The following is a 20,626-nucleotide window of genomic DNA, read 5'->3' on the forward strand; positions in this document are numbered from 1 at the left end:
TTGCAAAGAAGTATGTGTAAGAAAGTTTTAAAAAGAATCAAAATGGTCTTTATATCTGTATCTATGGTATCTGCAAACTCACTCAAAAAGTCCCCCCCCCTCCCTAGCTCTAGTTTGATTTTATGCCTCCAATTTTACCTCATTCAACAACGTGTTTTCCAGACTCCAGCTTGACCATACTTTCTGATTATGCCCTGAACACTTTACATAGAATTGACTGGAAAAGCACCTGTTGTTTACATCACACCGAAACATGGTATGAACATAAATTAAGGAGGCCTATGAGATTCTTATCAACCACCCTAATCTTAACAATAATGAGGGTCTAAAAATCCCAAGAATATGACCCTAAGAGTTAATTATAAATAGGACCATAGATAATCCTGGATCTTAAATCTAATATAACAATTGTCATGTTAAATTAGGACATCATTTTTACTGTAATAAAACTATCTATATGAAAGAATGTTTCTCTGATGTTGTCTTAAATAGAATATAGCTTTGATGTAGTTATTTTATTTCATTTATTTATTTTAATTTTATTTTATTTTCACTAGAGGTCATGCCAGTAGAATAACCATTGATCAAATCATTATCTCTTTAGCACACTGTGTGAAATGTAATATAGCTTGTCTCTGTTTATATGTGTATACTCCAGATGATGATGATCTTAATATGAAGATCGAAACGTTGGGAAATTAAAATGATTATTTAAAACATGGTTGTACAGTCTGTAATTTGTGTAAAATGAATTCATCATTTGCACTTGCCATCTCAACTCATCACTGTCATACCTCAGCAACACACTGATCTTTCCTACTGTACTGTTATCTTTTACTCTTCTCAATAAACCTGATATCCATCCTTACATTCTCCTTATGTCCAACCAAACCATTTGCTCTCACAATCACCACTAACTCTCTTGCTTGTTTCCTTCTCATATCCGGTGCATGAAATATCTGGCTCATTCTCCCTCTTGGAAAGCAGACCTTATGGATCTTTCATTTTCCATGTCTCTAATAATGGAATCTCCATACATTGCTATTATCAAATCATCCACCACCTCTTTTTCTCTATTTTCCTTCATTCTATTCTTTTGCATTCTTTCATTTCTTTCCATCAAACGTTTAATAACACTTTGCATATTTCTCATTTCATTTCTTATTTCGAACGTTTCGTTCTTCACATCTTGAATTCTGGTAATTTTGTTCTCTGTCACTTCTTGTTCTGGCACACCTTTCTTCCATTTCCTCATTCCTACTTTCTTTTTTACTTCCACATCACTTACTTTTGTTTCTTCATTCATGCATTCTTTCACTCCCTCACTCACTTTTGTTCTGTTATTCACACAGTCTTTGGCATCCACATTTACACTTTCATTCCTTCAGTCTGTTTCACATTCACTGATAACTTGTAGTCTGTATCATGCTTTCTACAAATCCATACCTTCTGTCATCTTCTCTTCAGTCTCTCTCTACAAGCACTTATTTTACATTTCACTACGCATACATGTTGCACTCCTCACAACATCAAACCCATTCTTGAAAAAGAAACATGAAGAGGTGCTCGAGAATTTGTGCAAATCTTTGTCAGAACATGGTGTAGTGATGAGTAATCTGTGACTTGAACAGAAATAATAATACCAGGGCTATCAGCCTTCCTTTCCTTTTCTCTCTCCTCCAAATTTTCCATTATCTATATATCTAGTATTAATTTCCTATTCTGTGTTTAGATCTCTAACAACTGACTTTCATGTTACTGGAATATTGTGAAAATCTGTAGAGCATGGCATACAACAAGGGTGTAGAACTTACATATCCCAGACTCCAGGTGTGGACTTGATAGCTTCCTTCCCCTTAATCTGCTATATTCAGATTCTCTTTAGATACAACCTGGCAGAGTGAGCATTTAATCACCAGCTCATCAAGGAGCTTTCCTAAGTGTTGCCAACAGGTTTGAACCCGTGTATTATCTAGCAGCTGGTCTTTGGTAATAGTTTCACTGTTGTACCCTTGAATGGAGGAGGTGCTGGCTCCCTTGTTCATTAATTATGGTGTATAGAGCATGCATAGCAAGGCTATCATATGTGACGATATCATATATCACCTGCATTTCATATGTGATGAAAGGAATGGGGAACAGAAACTGGAAAAGCCCTACTATAGAGACAAAAATAGTAATAGCCATTCAAGGCCTCCAATAACTAGGGCAGGGATTTTCACTGGGTAATGAAAGTGTTATCTACCGCTTAGAAATATACATCTAATTAGCATTTCTTCCAGCTATGGAATATATGCTTATAAGGCATAGTGACAGTCACCTCCCCCTCATCTCACTAGAGCACCATTTGTTAAAACAGGCCATACCAAGAAGGAGGGGTTGACTTTACGGGGAAAATCTATATATCACATGTCACCACTCCATTAATAGTCTTGATGGCTTGAAAAAAATTTCCATGTTTAGTCTGTAGAGAAGATTTCCAACTTTCCATATTTGATTTATTTAGATTTAAATCTGTAATCATTATTCTTGACTTCATTTGTATATGAGCTAACTGAGAGTCAGAATTGTACTTTGTTTAAACTGTTTTTAAGATGTTATTAAATAACATCTTAAAAGCTTAAACTTTTAAAGTTATAATAGTACGGTTATTTTCTGTTTTTAGTTTGATGGACAATGCCACTGTCATCCTGGTCATGGAGGAAGGAAATGCAATGAATGCCAAACCAATTTCTGGGGCAATCCAAAGGTTAAATGTTTCCGTGAGTTTATTATTTTTATTTCAAATTATTTTTATAGAAATTATATTTCTATATAACTTGCACAATTTGCCTTTAGTTTTAATTCTTTAGATGCTTTAACTTAATGGTATGAGACTGAGTGAAATTCATTCTACTCAATTTCATTAATTTAAACGTGATTAACGTTATATCAAGTGGTGATAACGTGACATTTGCCTTTTGGCTGGAGAGCCCTAGATTCAAATCTCTTCTAGGACACAAGAAGGTCAGGTCAATTTGTCTGCAAAACAGACAAACTGACCCGAAGAAAAATGCATTTTTTTTTTTTAATGTTAATCCTATCCACAAAATGCTATAAACCTGTAGTACATTAATACTATGGATAAAGGTTAGCTAATTTAAGAGCCCTTCTCTAGAGACCAAACTTTTTCAAGTCACTTCAGACCTCTAGTATGCAGAGTAACAAACAATCATGCTCTTGATCATATTCAAACCCACAGTTTGTTGGTTGGAGAGCAATGATGCTTTTTACTTAGCCAGTTATGAATTATGATGAATGTTATTTTCGACCTCTGTATATTATAAGATGATATAAACTGGGTTTAATAGGGTGGAGATTTTTGATACAGAATGTTAGCCTACTAGTTTTGCTATCTGACTGGTGGCTTCGTATGGGCAAGATAACTGTTTGCAATATGTTACAGTCACCAAAATACAAGATTGATTTCTACAAACACCCTGGAGTTTACAACATCCCATGTTCTTGCAGATTGAATTACATTGGACAAACTTCTAGAAATTTAGAAATAAGAAAAAAGGAACATATGAGAGACGTTAACAATAACAGAGAAGACAATTCTAGTTTAGCTTTCCATTTTTCCAACACAAACCACATTATTGAATGGGATAATGAGGTGTAGTCATCTTCTATGCTGTACATAGAAGATGACTAAACCTCCCGCTCAATAAAAGAATCTGCAGTAGTGATCCAACAGGTAGCCTAAGCAGAAACTAAGGTATAATCCTTGGTGACATCTGGAAATCACTCATAAGATCCCTCAGGACATCAGAGTTCACCTTCACAGCCAATTATAGGATACACCTGCTAAACAATGACCGACCAACTGACAACATACATGCGTTCATGTAATGGTTCATATGAATTTGATAGTTTTCATCCTTCAATTATTATGTATTAGTTGTAATTTAAGCTTGTTTTTTTTTTTTCCCTTTAAGCTGTTTTGTATAGAGTTATCTTGCCCAGACAAAGCTGCCTGATGACGAAACTAGTAGGCTAACATTCTGTATCAAAAATCTCTGACCTATTAAACCAAGTTTATATCATCTTACAGTTATGATTTAAACATAACTCTTCTTTTTTTGGAGTATGTCAATCTAAATATTGGTTGAGATACCAATGCTATTTTACTAGAGAATAGCGATTAGAGAACAAGGCAGTTTTCCATTGCCCTTCCTGTCCGACATCAAGTATTTAGTCTGTAGAGAAGGTTTCCAACTTTCCATATTTGATTTATTTAGATTTAAACCTGTAATCAATTCTTGATATCTGTTTTTACTGGGTCTGATTTTACTGTTTTTCTTTTCATTTTCTTCATCTGCTTTTATTTTGAATACTGCTAGCATTTGGTCTTTTTGTTTATTTCTCTCTTATTTCATATAAATTTATTCATTATTCGCAATACTCCATTCGCAATACTTAATATTACTTCATTTTAAACAAGCGTACTAACATTTTTTGTTGTCATTTATCTGATAGTATTATTGAATGTATACAATAACTAGAACATATCTAAATATGTATAATAACTAACAGGACTGTACATATGCACAGGTGCATGAGGCTCTAGCTGGGGGAGCCCCAAAAAATTAGGGGCTCCCCCAGCTAATTTAAGGGCCCAAACAATGAGCTGGAGAGAGCACTCTAATGCCTCAGGCCCTGCCTGCCTCATGGAAAGTGTAAGGCCCTGATACATAAGAAATATGTAAATGCATACAATAATTAGAAAACATGGAAATTTACTAAGACTCACTGTAAACTATGTTTTTAAGATAAGACATAACAATTCAGAGCTGATCGTTAGTAGTATGCTTGATACATTTCATTATTTCATATAGTTCATGGATAGTTTTGCAAGCTCCCATAAGACCAGATGAGTGACTTCCAGATATCATGCAAAATGAGACCCTTGTTCCTTTTCGGGTTGTCATTCCAGTGAACAACTTTGCAAGATTCTTTGAAGAAACTAAACAGGATGTTATATTTGAAATGAGACATCAAAATCAATGACCACTCCATTTCCTCATTTTCTGCAAAGAGGCAAGACCTAATTCACCTGTTCATTTTCACTATGCAATATTGCTATGATGTTTTCTTTCCCAAACTTCATAACTTACTCCAGTCTGACTTAAGTTAACCTTACCACAGAAACAAGTAAAGATTTCATAAATACTAGGACATTTCTGGAAAGGGATGCTGTACAAGTTTGCAATCTCCCATGTATAAATTTATAACTGACAATGATTTTGAAGAACCTATAACTAATCTATGTTATTGATTGTTAATCTTGCCTTACCATTTGAAGTAGAAGGAGTAAAGACACTTCTTAAAAAATCCTGATGTATCATATGGAAACAAATTTTCTATATAAAAAATGGCTTCTTCTGTTACATTTATAAAAAAATAAATAATATATCAAGTAACTACCATCTGAGGTTGTTTTATTTGACAATATGTGTTAGCTCTAGGTTTCTATGTTTGTTTTCTTTTTTCTGTTTTTCTGTGTTTATATTCCACTGATTACAAACTTGAACATGGAGAAATTTGTTGAAGCAGTATTGTTGTAAACTATTTTGAAGCTTCTACATGGTGCTGTTATGCAATATTTTTATTGATTGGCAACAGTCTAGATGATCTGAATAACTTCTTGAATTTATTTGTCTCCATCACAAAATAAAGCTCACTATCAAATAGAGAGAGAGTGAGGAATAACAAACTTCCATTCTAGACATGCCAATTATTAAAAAAAAGCAGGTGACACATCACTTGATGATTATAGAAAGTCCACTTAGACTGGCATACAACTCATTTCATCCATGTCAACAAAATTAGGTAATATTACCTGACATGCTGAAAAATAAGAATACTCATATATTAGGAAGAGATGATGATCAGACAGAAAAAGAGTGATTCTCTCTACATCCAGTTCATTCTTGCCCCCAAAAAAGTGCTATCTATAAATTTTTTATATATACTATTCACAGACATCAAATAAAGGGACTCCGCATCTTAACCATACTTGTTCTTTTTTATGTATTTGATCCACACATGAGAGACCTACAGCATAGTAGTGCAGTGTGCTGGTACACAATTTTTCATGTTTCTTAAGTAGTTGAAGGCTATACTCTTTGGGGAAGACAGAGTGAGGGAGGTGTTTGAAAGAACAGAAGTAGATGTAATGAAACAGCAGGAAAACAAGTTGGTTCAGTAAGTTTGGATTTGGATTAGTTCAAATAATGGACTGATTGCAAACTTGTTTCCATTCTATATGGTAGATGTCAGTTGAGTAAAAAAGGCTGAAGAGACAATATAGGATGTGTTCATTCTAGAGCACAAGTTTTTAGCATGGTAGTGGGAGGGTATCATGAAGACCAGATGATTTGTTGGTATACAAGTTATTGATTTCTTTCTGGTGAAGAACTAGAAGTAGCTTGGGATGAGCAATTCTTTGTAAAGTGGGGTGTGCTTTTCCTTGGTCATCATTGCAAGATTAGAGGAGTGATGCCAGTAAGTCAGCCTTGTCTTTGGAAGATGTTGCCAAAGTACATCTGGATGTGAGAACAGTGGGGATATGTATGGACAAAAGTTGCACCCATGGGGGCCATGGCAAGGTAAAATATAAGGCTTGATTGCCATATGCTGAGTTTTGTCTTGAGGTGCTTGATATACTTGTTCAGGAACAATTGTTTGGATGATGATGATCATCATCATCAAATTCCTGACATGCCTCAAGGAGGTGTAGGTGGTTGAGAATTTTCTGTAGAAGGCTGTCATTTCAGGAGTGATTGTTTCTGTTATTCAGTCTGAGCAGGTGTTTTTGATAGGGAGAATGGAAACTGTAGTTGGAATACAGAAAGGAGGAGTAGCAGTAGTCACAGGAGTCATTCCATTTGGCACCCATGGATTGCCTGAGGACAAAAGTACAAGAATACTCGAGTGAATGTTATTCCACAGTGAAGGAGACTGGGCAAGGTTGTGGTCTGAATTACTAAGAGCAGAAAAGGTGTTTGGTATTCTGGTTGGTAGATGGTCCTATTTGTGTTAGGTTGTGGTATATATGCCATGACCAAGAAAGCTGATCTTATTATTTGGGTCCTTTCTTTTATTCTTACATGATCAGAATACATTTTGGAAAATTATGGAAACAACTACCGTGCTTGAGTAAACTTTAGTTTAATATAAACTAAATTCAACAACGGAGTGTTGATTTTGGTTTATATTAAACTAAAGTTTTACTCAAACACAGTAGTTGTTTCCATAATTTTCCAAAATGTGTTATTATTTGGGTATTTCAACAGCAGATCTAGCTTTAGAAATTAACCAGAGAGAGAGAGAGAGATCAAAGTCTTCTTGCTTTAAGCTTCAGCTTGTTGCATCTTCAATGCAGGCAGTCTGTCCTCACTTTTTTTGGTCTACCAAAAAAAGTGAGAACTATCAACTGGTCTTTTCATATTTCATTTCAAGTCTCTGGTTAGTTTAACTCTTCTTTTTGGATCCATCCGTCAAATAACATATTGATTAACCAATCTTCTCTCTTTTTATCCATGTGTTTATGAGTTGTAGTTGACATGCTTCATAAATCTTTTCATTTTTAATTCTATCATATTTTGTTTTGTTAACTATTTTTATTATTATTTTCATTTTGAATCTTGTATTTATCTGTTATAGACATCTTTATATTTTATTAGCCTTCATAGATTGTTCTTTTACTTCATTTTGTGTTATATTTTCACTGTTCAAAATTATTCCTAGGTATTTAAATTTCATTACTTATTCCAGTTTCCATTTAGTTCTAATTTATATCTGACCGGTTCTTTTGCAGTTATCATTGTTTTTGATTTCTGTGTTGATATATGTGTGTGTTAAAACTGCCGTATATCTGTTGAATTTGAATAATCTTTTGGGGATCATCTGTACTACATCATTTGCACATCCATCCAAATTTAAATTTTCTTTTTAAATTTTTATTCTATTTAATTTCTGTTTCTTAAATTCTATTGTTATTTCATCCATGATTATGTTAAATAAACATGGACTAAAAGAATCACCTTGTCTGATCCCTTTCCTTATAGGGATTTTTTGTAATCTGATTCTGTTGAAAAGGCCTTTTTTAAGCCGGTTGAGCAGATAACTATTGGTTTGTTAAATTCTTTTTGTTTTATTGGTTTGTTTTTTTGTTATTTGCTTTTTAACAGGAAAGAGAATGCAGGGTATACCTCAAAAAAGGATATTGGATGGATAATAATAATTATTATTATTGTTAACACCTCCAGGGAGTTCTACTCTACGCGGTACCTACTCTACAACTCCCCGTCTCCACCACTCCACCAACCGCAACTACCTTCATCATCTACATCAACGCCATCTGCCGCCAACCACCATCACAGACAATCACAAACATCCATGCCCATGGCAGGATTCGATCCCACAGCCTTTTAGGCTGGAGAGCAGATACTCTAACCACTTGGCCAATCAGGCCGGCGATAATGAGACTGGAACAGACCAGTATGGTCTATACCCGTGATTAGCGTTATGGATGATGCTTTTTAACAAATATCACATCAGTACATAATCTTCACTTATGGCATATTTGACATTTATCATTATAATTTAGGCTTGATTCTAATTCTTCTAGGGTGGTACAAAGTAAGTTTATTCTTCGATAGTTATGGGGCTCAGATTTTGTTCCATTTTTTAAATATTGGTATGATGATAAGTAAAACTCAGACTCGTGGTGAATGGTAAAGCTGGTGAAAGTCTTGATCATTACGCAGAATGAATGCTCGCTGAAATTAACTCATAGCTCTTTTTTGCAATGCCGATGACCTATTATACTGTAGTATATGATCTAACTAGAAAATTATATTTGCTTTCAAACACTAATGTTGTACTTGTTCTCTCACTTCGGGCACATTTAAAAAAAAAAAAAAAAATGGATACAACTTGTCGGAAACTTTGCTAAAAACAGTCCTAAGCGTCGTCTGCTTCCGTTGTTATGACTGCCGCACCTCCTCGCCACCAGTACACAGTTTAAAGAGAATTCGCAAGTCTTCGTGACAAAAATCCTTACAACTCCCTTTGGGGGAAGCATATCCATCACAGGAGTGTCGAAGTTGCATCTAAAAGAAAACTCAGGTGAGTAATTGACTCTAAAATACAAGAAATGGGGTGAGAGCTTTATGGTGCGATGCAGCTCCCACAAACAAACAAAACACAAAAAAAAACTATATAATCATCATTAACTAAACATCAAGTAAATATATAATCATTATTAAGAAACAAGCCAATAACATTAATTAATTATATCAGTTTTTAATCTGGAAAGGGCATCGGCGTTACCATGACGACTACCCTTTCTATACATAACGGTCATATTATAATGTTGTAGGACTAAAGCCCATCGGGACAACTTGGCACCATGAGGGGCACTTTTAGTTAGATAGCTCAGAGGGTTATTATCTGAAATTACCTGTATTTCAGCACCAAATACCCATGTGTCAAGCTTTTTCAACGCCTCCAAGACACAAAAAGCTTCCCTTTCAATAGTTGACCATTTCATTTGACAGGAATTTAGTTTCTTACTGAAGAAAGCAATGGGCAATTCTTTTCCTTGTTCATTGTTTTGAGCTAAGCATGCGCCAATTGCTGTTGCTGATGCATCTGTATACAACTGGAACGGCTTGTCGAGATCTGGAGTATGCAAAGAAGGCATTTTTATAAGCTCTTCCTTGAGTTTCGTAAAAGCTTCAGTAGTCCAAGGAATATTGTTTGGGACACTTTTCTTAGTCAGATTTGTCAGTGGTAATACAATTTGGGAGAATCGTGGTATGTAGTCACAGTAGTAGCTAGCCAGCCCAAGTAGACTTCTTACTTCCTTCTTTGTCATTGGTGTCGCTAAACCTTTTATAACCTCGACCCTCTCTGGGTCCTGGGAATGTTGACCGGATCCAATCAAATGACCGAGGAACTTCACTTGATTTTTCCCGAATTCGCATTTTTCTAGGTTTACTGTTAAACCCACCTCTCTTAATGTTTTGAAGATTTCATCTATATGGGTGAGATGTTCAGACCATGTTTTAGAAAATATAGCCAAATCGTCGATATAAGATCGGCAGTATGCCTTATGAGGAGCTAGTGCTTTATCCACTGATTTCTGGAATGTACTTCCAACGTTCTTCATTCCAAACGGTAAGACGTTCCATTGATAGTCACCAGAAGCTATTTTCATTGGATAAGCATCTGGAATAGTAAAACTATTTAGCAGTCTAAAGTCAATGCATAGTCTGACACTTCCATTTTTCTTAGCCACACAAACCACGGGATGAGCCCATTCACTGACACTTGGCTCAATGAGACCCATATCTAACAGTTCTTTGACTTGTCAATCTATTTCCTTTTGTAGAGCGATTGGCACCCTATAGGGTTTGAGTCTCTTAGGGGAACAGTTCTCTGTAACTTTGATGGAGCGTCCGTCAACTTTGGCATGACCAGGTTTGGAACTAAAAACATCTGCATATTTCCGCAGGATGTCAAAAAGTTCTTGTTTTTGTTCTCCCGTCAAGAGAGCTTTCATATCCTCAAGGTGTTTCCTAATATCTTCGACTGATTTATTCATCTTGTCAGCGGGTGCATAGTGGAGTGTTCCGAAATCTTTATCTAGCTCGAAAACTAGACCGACATGATTAATTCTTTGAATATATGGTCGAAGTTTATTTATGTGGAGCTCCCTGATACTTCCATTCTTCATCTCAACCTTCGCAGAATGTGGTCTAGTAAGTTGGACGACTGTAGCAGGTCCTGTCCAAGTATTTAAAAGCTTATGATAGGATGAAGGTAACAATACTAAAACCTTTTCACCAACAATGAAGGATTTTTCTTTGGAACGAAGATTATATCTGGAGGAGTATTGTTCTTGAGACCCTTTGGCATTCTCGGATGCAATTTCATGAGCTTTTCTTAGATTTTCAAGAAGCTCTTGTAAATAATTTTCAATCGAGCGAGAGGCAGTGGTTGGGATGCCTCGTCCACCAGTCCAAATTTCCTTTAACAAAGATAAGGGGCCTGGAGGTAATCTTCCATATACCATCTGGAAAGGTGATAACCCAGTAGTGCTATGTGGTACTTCTCGGTATGCGAATAAAAGATAGGGAAGATGTAAATCCCAGTTTCTTCCATGCTCCTGTATATTCTTATTCATCATCTCTTTTAAAGTTCTGTTCCAACGTTCGACAGCGCCCATACTCTCAGGATGTCCTGGAGTGGAAAAACGTGGAGCTATGCCTAGCAGATCTTCAAAAGCTTGAGTGAGTTTAGATGTGAAATTCGTACTTTGGTCGGTACAGACCATTTTAGGAAATCCCGTCTGAGTAAAAATCCTCATCAGAACATTACATGTAGTTTTAGCACTTATTTCCTTGACAGGTATGGCTTCGGCCCATCTAGTGCATAAATCAACAGCACATATTATGAATCGATGTCCTCTTCCCGATGGAGGTTCTAACGGTCCGACACAATCCACACTCCATACCTCAAACGGAGTTTCTGGTCTGACAATAGGTCATATGGGGATTCTATCTCTATATGTAGCAGTCCTTCTCATTTGACATTCCTTGCAGCTTTCGCAATATTTTTTCACATCTTGTTTAATGGCAGGCCAAAAGAATGAGTACTTGATTCGCTGACGGGTTTTCTTTTCGCCGAGATGGCCAGCAAGAGGGATTTCATGTGCCATCTTTAAGACATTTTCTCGTTTCACACACGGTAGCACTACTTGTCTAATATTCTCTCCACAAATATGTTCGTTATGAAGCAGAACTCCATTGTCAAATGCATAGGCATTTTTCTGCCTTTTTGCCCATTCAAAACACCTTCGGAGTGTCTCATCATCCTCTTGAAGTTTGCCGAATTCGAATTTTGTTTTTTCTGGTATACACTCATTTTCTGCACCTGGTGGGGACTCTATCGTACTGACTGCCAATGCTGTACTGGTTATTTTCGAAGGCATGTCTTCGTCTTCATTATCTTCTGACCGTTTATCACTTAAATCTTTTGATTTCAGAACTGTTGTCTCCCAATGATGACTACTCTCATGTAGCTCGACGCTTTCGACCAGTATTTCATAGGCAGAGGAGCTCAGTAGCAGATCGGTAACCAGTCTTCTTGAGAAGGCACATGTGACTGGAACATTACCATGTAAATTATCATCAATTTTCATTTCAAAAATTCTCAAGGGTGTTATTTCATTTTCTCCGAAAGCAGAAGATATTTCTATCTTACTTTCTCCATCATGGGGCGTATCTGCCACTAAATCTTCGCACACTACCGATATTTGCGCTCCCGTATCTATTATTCCATTTAAAACCCTACTTCCACATTTGATTTTGACGACCTTCAAATCATCTACGTTTCGACCAATGTCTACTGATTTGGATACTGGAATGGAAATTTTGGCAGTCAGCACACCTGATTTATTGTCATCCCCAGTGGTAGACGTTTGAACTAGGTTACTGTGTGCTGTAGCAGGAGTACCTTTTGGCTGACTATTTTTCATACAAAACTTGGCGATATGACCTTCCTTTCTACAAGTAAAACAAGTTGGTTTGTAGTGAGGCTTATATGAATCATCAATTCACTGCGGCTGGTACCATCTCAGTGGACTTTGAGAGGGAGATAACTTATTCTTGAATGTTCACTCAGCAGGTAGAGTATAAGGTCTAAACTTTTCAGTAACCTTGTCCTTCGGAATAGCTCCAATGGGCTTCCTTGATGTACTACGAACACTGTCGTATTCGTCCAGTCTGTCAGCTAACTTGGTTGGAGAAACGAATTTTGCCCAGTCGTCTAAGAGATGTTCTCTCACTTCATGTGGTACTTTCTTCTTCAGTTGATCCGTAATAATTAAATCTTTTAACCCTTCAAAATCCTTGATATCAAGGCCACCAATCCACTCTTCGAAATAATAATAAAATTAGTTTAATCCTTTATCCAAGTGTGAGCAAACAAAGTTTGCGCCTGAAAGTATCTTCAGGACTGGGGTAAGGTGGTACAACACCAGGGCAACTCGTTGCAAAGGTGGAGCAAGCTACCAACACTCCTATCTTAGTATCTCCCATAATGCAAAACACATCTCCTTGTGGATATGTCTAATGTTATGCATTAAGGGAAGGGCCACTACCCAGACTAGTTTCGACCTTTATTGAGGTCTCTTCAGTGGGAGCCAGGCCCAAGTGGAGATACCAGGCAGAAGCATTAGCAGGTCATCTCCACCTATAGGAGTTGCCAAATGGTGTGCCACCCTTTTTTAATAAATTACTCTGGATTTAGAGAAAGATGTTGAAAGTTTATTTTTCACTTGGTTAGAGTATAATAAAATTAGTTTAGTCCTTTATCCAAGTGTGAGCAAACAAAGTTTGTGCCTGAAAGTATTTTCAGGACTGGGGTAAGGTGGTACAACACCAGGGCAACTCGTTGCAAAGGTGTTGTACCACCTTACCCCACCTTACTAATAATAGTCTCCAACATCCCTTTAACAAATTCTTCTTCATAAAATTTACTTCCCGTAATAATCATTTTAAGATCTATCACTTTCATTTCAACAGTTGGCTTCTCTCCTATTTCTTCAGCCAATTTACGTAAATCTTCCTTTCTACCTTTGGTTAAATAAGCCATGGTGCTTAACAATAACTCTCTTTACTGATAAAAAAGAAATCACCCTCAAAAAGGAATCAATTGCAATTTTTATTTTTTTTTAAATGCCCATAAAGAGATGTATATATTTGGCGATTATTGGATTCATAACTAAATTCAACATATCATTTGTAAACATAGATAAATCTTACAATATTATCAGAAAAAAAAAAAAAAAAAACTTCAACTACACAATTTACTACACTTTCAAATACACAAATATATATATATATATATATATATATATATGTGTGTGTGTGTGTGTGTGTGTGTGTGTGTGTGTGTGTGTGTGTGTGGATATATAAAAACAAAGCGAAAACAAAAAAGAAATAGTTTCGATTTTACACCGCTACTATATAATAACTTAAATCTCGAAACAGAACTATCAAAACAGTATGCAAAAATGAACTATGATAACACTGTCGTGTTCTTTCTCTGGTGAGAAATCACAAGTACTGACTGTTCCAAGATAGAACAAACATGCAAAACAGGACAAATCTGTAAATGCAGAACAGAACAAAATAAATTTAAAATGAAAAAAAAAAAAAAAAAAAACTATTCTGATTTATCTGGGACAAAAATATAGCTTGAACACTGGCGTATTTTTCTTTTATCCAAACTATTGTACTACTGTTCCAGGATGGAACAAAATTTGAATACTGATGTATTCTTTCTCTGGTGAGAAATCAAAACTATTACTGTTCCAGAATTGAACAAACTCTGAACGCCATTTTTTTTTTGTTTTGTATTAAAAGACTTTCACCCAAATAATCAAAATAGAACTCTAAAGCATGGGAGCATGCATTTACATAATGAATTACTCTCACCTTGTAGGTCCTATCGACTGCGCCAGTAAAACTCGGACTCGTGATGAATGGTAAAGCTGGTGAAAGTCTTGATCATTACGCAGAATGAATGCTCGCTGAAATTAACTCATAGCTCTTTTTTGCAATGCCGATGACCTATTATACTGTAGTATATGATCTAACTAGAAAATTATATTTGCTTTCAAACACTAATGTTGTACTTGTTCTCTCACTTTGTTCTACAACTCGGCAGAAACTTTGCTAAAAACAGTCCTAAGCGTTGTCTGCTTCCGTTGTTACGACTGCCGTGCCTCCTTGCCACAAGTACGCAGTTTAAAGAGAATTCGCAAGTCTTCGTGACAAAAATCCTTACATGATATGTCTCCATTCATTTATAAATTTCATCAGTTCAAATGACTGTGGAAGAATGATATTGTGGGATAAAAATGGGAATAGAGTGACTGATACAGATGACATAGTAGAATTGTTCAATGAACATTTTATTGGAGTATTTCATCCTGGAGGAGTCAGTTTTAATACTAGAGGGATAGGGCAGGTTCAAGGTTTAGAGGTACAGGAGGAGAGTGTGTTTCAAATACTGAGTACTCTGGATGTCAATAAAGCTGTGGGACTCGGTGGTATTTCACCATGAGTTTTGAGAGACTGTGCTAGGGAACTGACAGTTCCTTTGACCTGGCTTTTCAATGAAAGTCTGGCTGCAGGAAAGGTGCCCATGGAATGGAAGGTAGGTAAGATAGTGCCATTGTATAAGAGTGGTAGCAGACTGGAAGTGTCTAATTATAGTCCACTTTGCATGTCATCAGTAGTTGTTAAGATCTTGGAGAAAGTAGTGAGGGACCGTATACAGCATTGGGCAGATGAGGGTGGTGTTATCCGTGAGAGTCAACATGGATTTGTGAAGGGGCGCTCTTCATTTGACAGGGTGCCACATTATAAGCTAATATTTAAGTTGCAGCACATGGGTCTGGATGTTAGATTGGTCAACTGGATTCAGGATTGGCTGCCCGAGGGACAGTTTCAAGGAGGCAGGGGGGGGGGGGGTTACAAATGGGGTCCCACAGGGCTCAGTACCGGGACCTATATTGTTTAACCTTTATATCAATGATATTGTCAGTGGATTGCAAGGGGATATTCAGTTGTTTGCTGATGATGCGAAGCTGGGAAGGATTATTAGTAATAGTGTGGATGTGATAGCCCTGCAAGAGGATTTGAATAAGCTAGATAGATAGGCAAATGAATGGTGGTGCTGGTTTAAAGCAGCAAAATGTAAGGTCTTGAGGTTTGGGAAACATCGATGCGACGCTGCATACTCTATGGGAGGAGTTACACTGGAGGAAGTAGGGTAGACGAGATCTGGGGTTGATGATTGATAGAAACCTGAAATTTAGTGGACATAGTGCAACGGTGGTGAAAGTAACACAGATGATTGCTGCAATAATGAGAACGACAACACTGACCTGCAGAGATTAAAGGGTTATCATTCCATTGTATAAGTCTCTGATCAGTACAAAGGTGGATAACAAAGATGGTTTCAGGACTGTACCATGTTAGTTTTGAGGATCGGCTGAGGGAATGTGGACTGCAGAGTTTGGTGGATAGAAGGAGAAGTGATATGATTGAGACTTTTAAACTGTTGAGAGGTGGTACAGGGTTGACACTGGCGAGTTCTTTCGCTTGGTTGAACAACAGGAAGGAGTGATGACAAGAGGCCATCCCTGGAAGTTATGCAAGGAAACTGTTTGCAAGAGGGTGAGGAGTGGTTTCTTTGCATGGAGGTGGTTGAACCATGGAATGCATTGCCTGATGGAGTGGTGAGTGCGAGAATGGTCAATTAGTTTAAGGAGTGATATGATAGACTTTGTGTTTCTCAGGGGGGGGGGGGGGGGGCTCCCATGATGAGTCTTTTGACTCCATGGAGACCTGAATAATAATAAGAATAATAATGATAAAAAGATGATTTTCTGTTTCTTCATTTTGAGATGACTGATTCTATTAAATTATGATTTATTTCAATTTCATTTGTGTTTACTGGCTTTGGTATTCAGACATTTTTATTTCTTCTTCGCCTTCATCTAATTTGGTAAAATAGTTTTCCCATTGTTTTATGATTTCTATATGTCTGATTTATGATTTCTTTCTATGATTAATATATTTATGTATTCACAAATTTCTTTTCTTTGATTTTAGATAATTTTCCATGCTTGTTTCTGTGTGCCATAAATTTCATATTCCAGTTGTTTAGAATCACCTTCCCAATATTTTTGTTTTATGCATCTTATTTTGTTATTTAAATAATTTCTTATTCTTTTATATTCTTCATATTTGACTATATTTGTTTTTTTCTTGTAAATGTGTATTAAATGCAGTTTTTGGTTTCTGATAGTGCTTTTATTTCTTCAGTATACTACCAGTCTGTCTTGTTTTATATTTTCCACTTTGTTTCATCCCAGTGCTTCATATGCTGCTTGTTTAATGTTAATTTTACATTTTTTCCCAATGAGAATTTACATCTTCTTCATTACAGTTAACTTCTTTTTTTTTTTTTTTAAATCCATTCTTTTAGCCTATTTTGGTAAACTATTATGCTTTCTTCTTGTAATAATTTAACCTTAAATTAATTTTCCTTGTAGTCATTTGTTTTGGTTTTTACACTGGTATTCTAAAACCTAAGGATGAACACTACTTCTGAAGATTACAACTGCAAATTCAGACAAATCAGCTTGTGGTGATTTGTATAACTGATGATTTTGAGTAGAAAGTGGCTACACATTCAAAATTTTGAATTGCTTGCAAAGGGGTCACATGGTTACACTCAACAGGATAAAAGGCAAAAGGCTGTGCTAAGTGAATTGTGTTTGAAGAAAGCACTTTTCATGAAGGAATAAAGTTGCATACTTTGATGTCTTATGTCTCAAAGACATCATTTAGATGATTTCTAGATTATTCTAGATGATTCTACATCATCTAGAACAGTGCTTCCCAAACTTATGAATGTAAAGGCCCTTGGAAAAATTAAAATATTTCATAAAAAATTAAAAAAAAAAAATTGTAATACAGACATATATTATTATAATATTTATTGTATTATATTCAATACAAAACATATACAGTGAATATCACAAAAATCAAATGCAAATATTATATTTTTAACATCTTACTTACACATTTGACATGGCACACTTAGTCTTAAAACATTTCAAACTTGTTTTCATAATTTCACGGCCCCCAAGGGAGCCGCAGCCCACAGTTTCGGAAGCTCTGATCTAGATGATTACAGGGAAGAATTACTGGAAAGCTTGAAGAAGGCCACACAATTACTGATATTGCCAGAGAATTTGGAATCTCATATAGTATTTATCCAGGCTCTGGGTAGCATTTTAAACCAATGGAATGCGTTCCAGATGTTATGTTTTCTAAGAGGTCGTCCTCACTTACCATGGTGCATGAAGATAGATTTTTGGTTAAAACTGCAAAACATAATCAATGCATCATGGCAGGTCACCTTGCAAGTTGTCTCCATTCAAGCATGGGTATTAGTCTGTGACAAGTAGGCCTATATGCCTGAAGGCTGCTTCACTTTATCCACAGCTCATCGTAGAGTATGGATTCAGTGGTGTCGTATCCATAAAAATTGGGGCAAGGCACCATTGGGCTAATGTACTCTTTACAGATGAGAGTTGTTTTAGCCTTTTCTCGAATTCTAGATGACACTTGATCTGGCATGAAACTGGTACTGCTTACCATTGCGTACCTATCCCTTTCAAGATAATGTTCTTGAAAGGGATAGGTATGACGGTGTTGGAGTCATGGTGTGAGGGAGACATTATGCTTAATGTATGCACTGAGCTACGAGTGCTGGAAAAAAGGGACTGTGACTAGTGAACATATGGCAGTGAAGTTCTGCAATGTCATGTTCGATTGTTCTGTGATGCTGTAGGCAAAGAAATCATTTTTATGGATGATAGTACCATACTACATTGTACATGACAGTGGTGATACTTCTGGAGACTGAGGATATTAATTGAATCGAATGGCCACCACGCTCCCCAATCTTAAACTCCCATAGAACACAATTGAGATGCAATAGGTAGACACATTGCCTGCTCGAAATTCCCCTCTAGAAAACAAACAAGGCCTTATCCTTGCTCTGAAAGAGGAATGGGCCAGTTTGCTTCAAGAACTCATGAACCACATTGTGCTAAGCAGGTACAACATTGTGAAAGCTGCATTGTAGTTCAGGGTGGACATATTCCATACTGAAATGTCTCTCTGCATAGTTTTCTATAAACACTGTATTTACAGTGTTTACAGAAAACAGTAACAGAAATTTGTAACTTTTGTCAAAAACATATTGCAATTTAATTTGTACAGAATTTATAACATATTTCTTGTATGATACAATTTATTAGTATGCAGGCAATAATTTATGTCAACATTTGACTGTAGTTATGAAATTTTTTTCATATACAGGTAAAAATGTAGTTGTCTGTAGTTCTGGACACCAGTGTACTTTAATATTTTGTTGGATTCTAAATTTTCCTCTCAATCGTCAGTGATCACTTCCTGTGTCTGCAGATGTTAAAACTCTTTTATTCAATATTTCATCTGGTTTTACTTGTAACAATCTCATATAATTCAGTTACTAGTTATGTTCATTTTTTACACTTTTATATATATATTGTTTGAAAATTTCATCGATGAGAAATAAGTTTTTGTTATATAAGATAATCTAAAAGTATATATGTATGTTTCCACATGTAGTAATGCAGTTATATGCTTAGTATTATCGGAACTGTCATGTGTCTCTTTCTTTTAAGGTTACACGGTGATCAGCATTCATATTAATTAAATTAGTGAAACAAAACACACGTGTTAAAAAGATTATTTTATTGATTAATAATAAAATAATAACTTTACGTTTCGACCCCTGTATTGAGGGCATCTTCAGAAGGATACATTCAGAAGTATAAGAACAAGCTACATGCTGTTGCACTCTATACAAGTAAATTACATCTACGTTGTTAACTAATCTTTTTTCTTAGCCTGCCCTCTAGTGGAAAGAAAAAAATAAAAAAATATAAAAATAAAATAAAAAATTAAAATAAAAATAAAATAAACAAAAATAAAATAAAAACTACAATAAACTCTGCTAAAGTCCTCATGTACTAGGATTCTTCTGGAATTATACAGTTATATTACGATTATCTTCTGGATTTGTACAGGTTGCTATTGAATGTTCAAGGGGGGGAAAAAAAAAAAAAAAAACACTTCACCAAGTCTTCTTGTATTGAGATTTTTCTTTGTGGTGGCTATGAAGGTTGTAGATGGGTCCTCCACATTCTTGGAATTGTTAGACCATCATTTTTATTCAGATTCGGATCATGTTTGAGCAATTCACATGCTTCCTTGAATTTCCGCTCAAACCAGGTTTTGGTGCGGTGTAGGGACTTGGTACCTTTCCAGTCAATTCTGTGGTATGTTTCGAGTGCGTGGTCAGAAAGGCCGGTTTTTCCAAAATGGAGATATTTTATGTGACATTTGTGTTCATCCTTTCTGATTGGGATGGTTCGTCCTGTTTCCCCTATGTACGGTATGTTACATGTGCAATCTATTTTGTAAACCCCTGGGTGAGCTAAGTGTGGCAGGGGATCCTTGGAAGAATTGAGTAGGTGTCTTAATTTTGTCGGGGGTTTGAAGGTGGTTTTGATGTTGCATTTGTGTAGTGTTCTGTCTATTTTTTCTGAAATGCCTCTAACATATGGTATAGCAATAGCATTCTTGAAATCTTTTTTGTTATTAGTGGTATCTTTGTGAAGGATCTTGTGAATGGTTTTTATACTGTATCCATTTTTTATAAAGGTATGTTTGATGGTCTCATATTCATGGTTAAGAGCTTGTTCAGTTGAACAAATGGTTTGAGCTCTGTGTTTAAGGGTGCTTATAACCCCTAGTTTTTGTGTTGGGTGGTGATAAGAAGTTTTGTGTGTGTACTGGCCTGTGTATGTAGGTTTGCGGTAAACTGAGAAGGAGAGACAGCCTGAAGGAAGACGTGTGACAAGTGTGTCTAGGAACGG

General features: G+C 36.1%; 1 protein-coding gene across 1 annotated transcript in view; it reads left to right on the forward strand.

Annotated features, from left to right (window-relative positions):
• Positions 1-20,626, forward strand: part of LanB1 (laminin subunit beta-1) — a 754,433-nt gene that overhangs the window by 488,676 nt on the left and 245,131 nt on the right. The window contains exon 22 of the mRNA XM_090400882.1: positions 2,666-2,762. Within this exon, the coding sequence (XP_090257008.1) occupies positions 2,666-2,762 (97 nt within the window). The remainder of the gene's footprint in view (positions 1-2,665; positions 2,763-20,626) is intronic.

The sequence above is a fragment of the Typopeltis vanoorti genome, chromosome 11 (assembly GCF_054136105.1).
Source record: "Typopeltis vanoorti isolate ZY-2024b chromosome 11, IOZ_Tvanoo_1.0, whole genome shotgun sequence".
Lineage (NCBI taxonomy): Eukaryota > Metazoa > Arthropoda > Arachnida > Uropygi > Thelyphonidae > Typopeltis > Typopeltis vanoorti.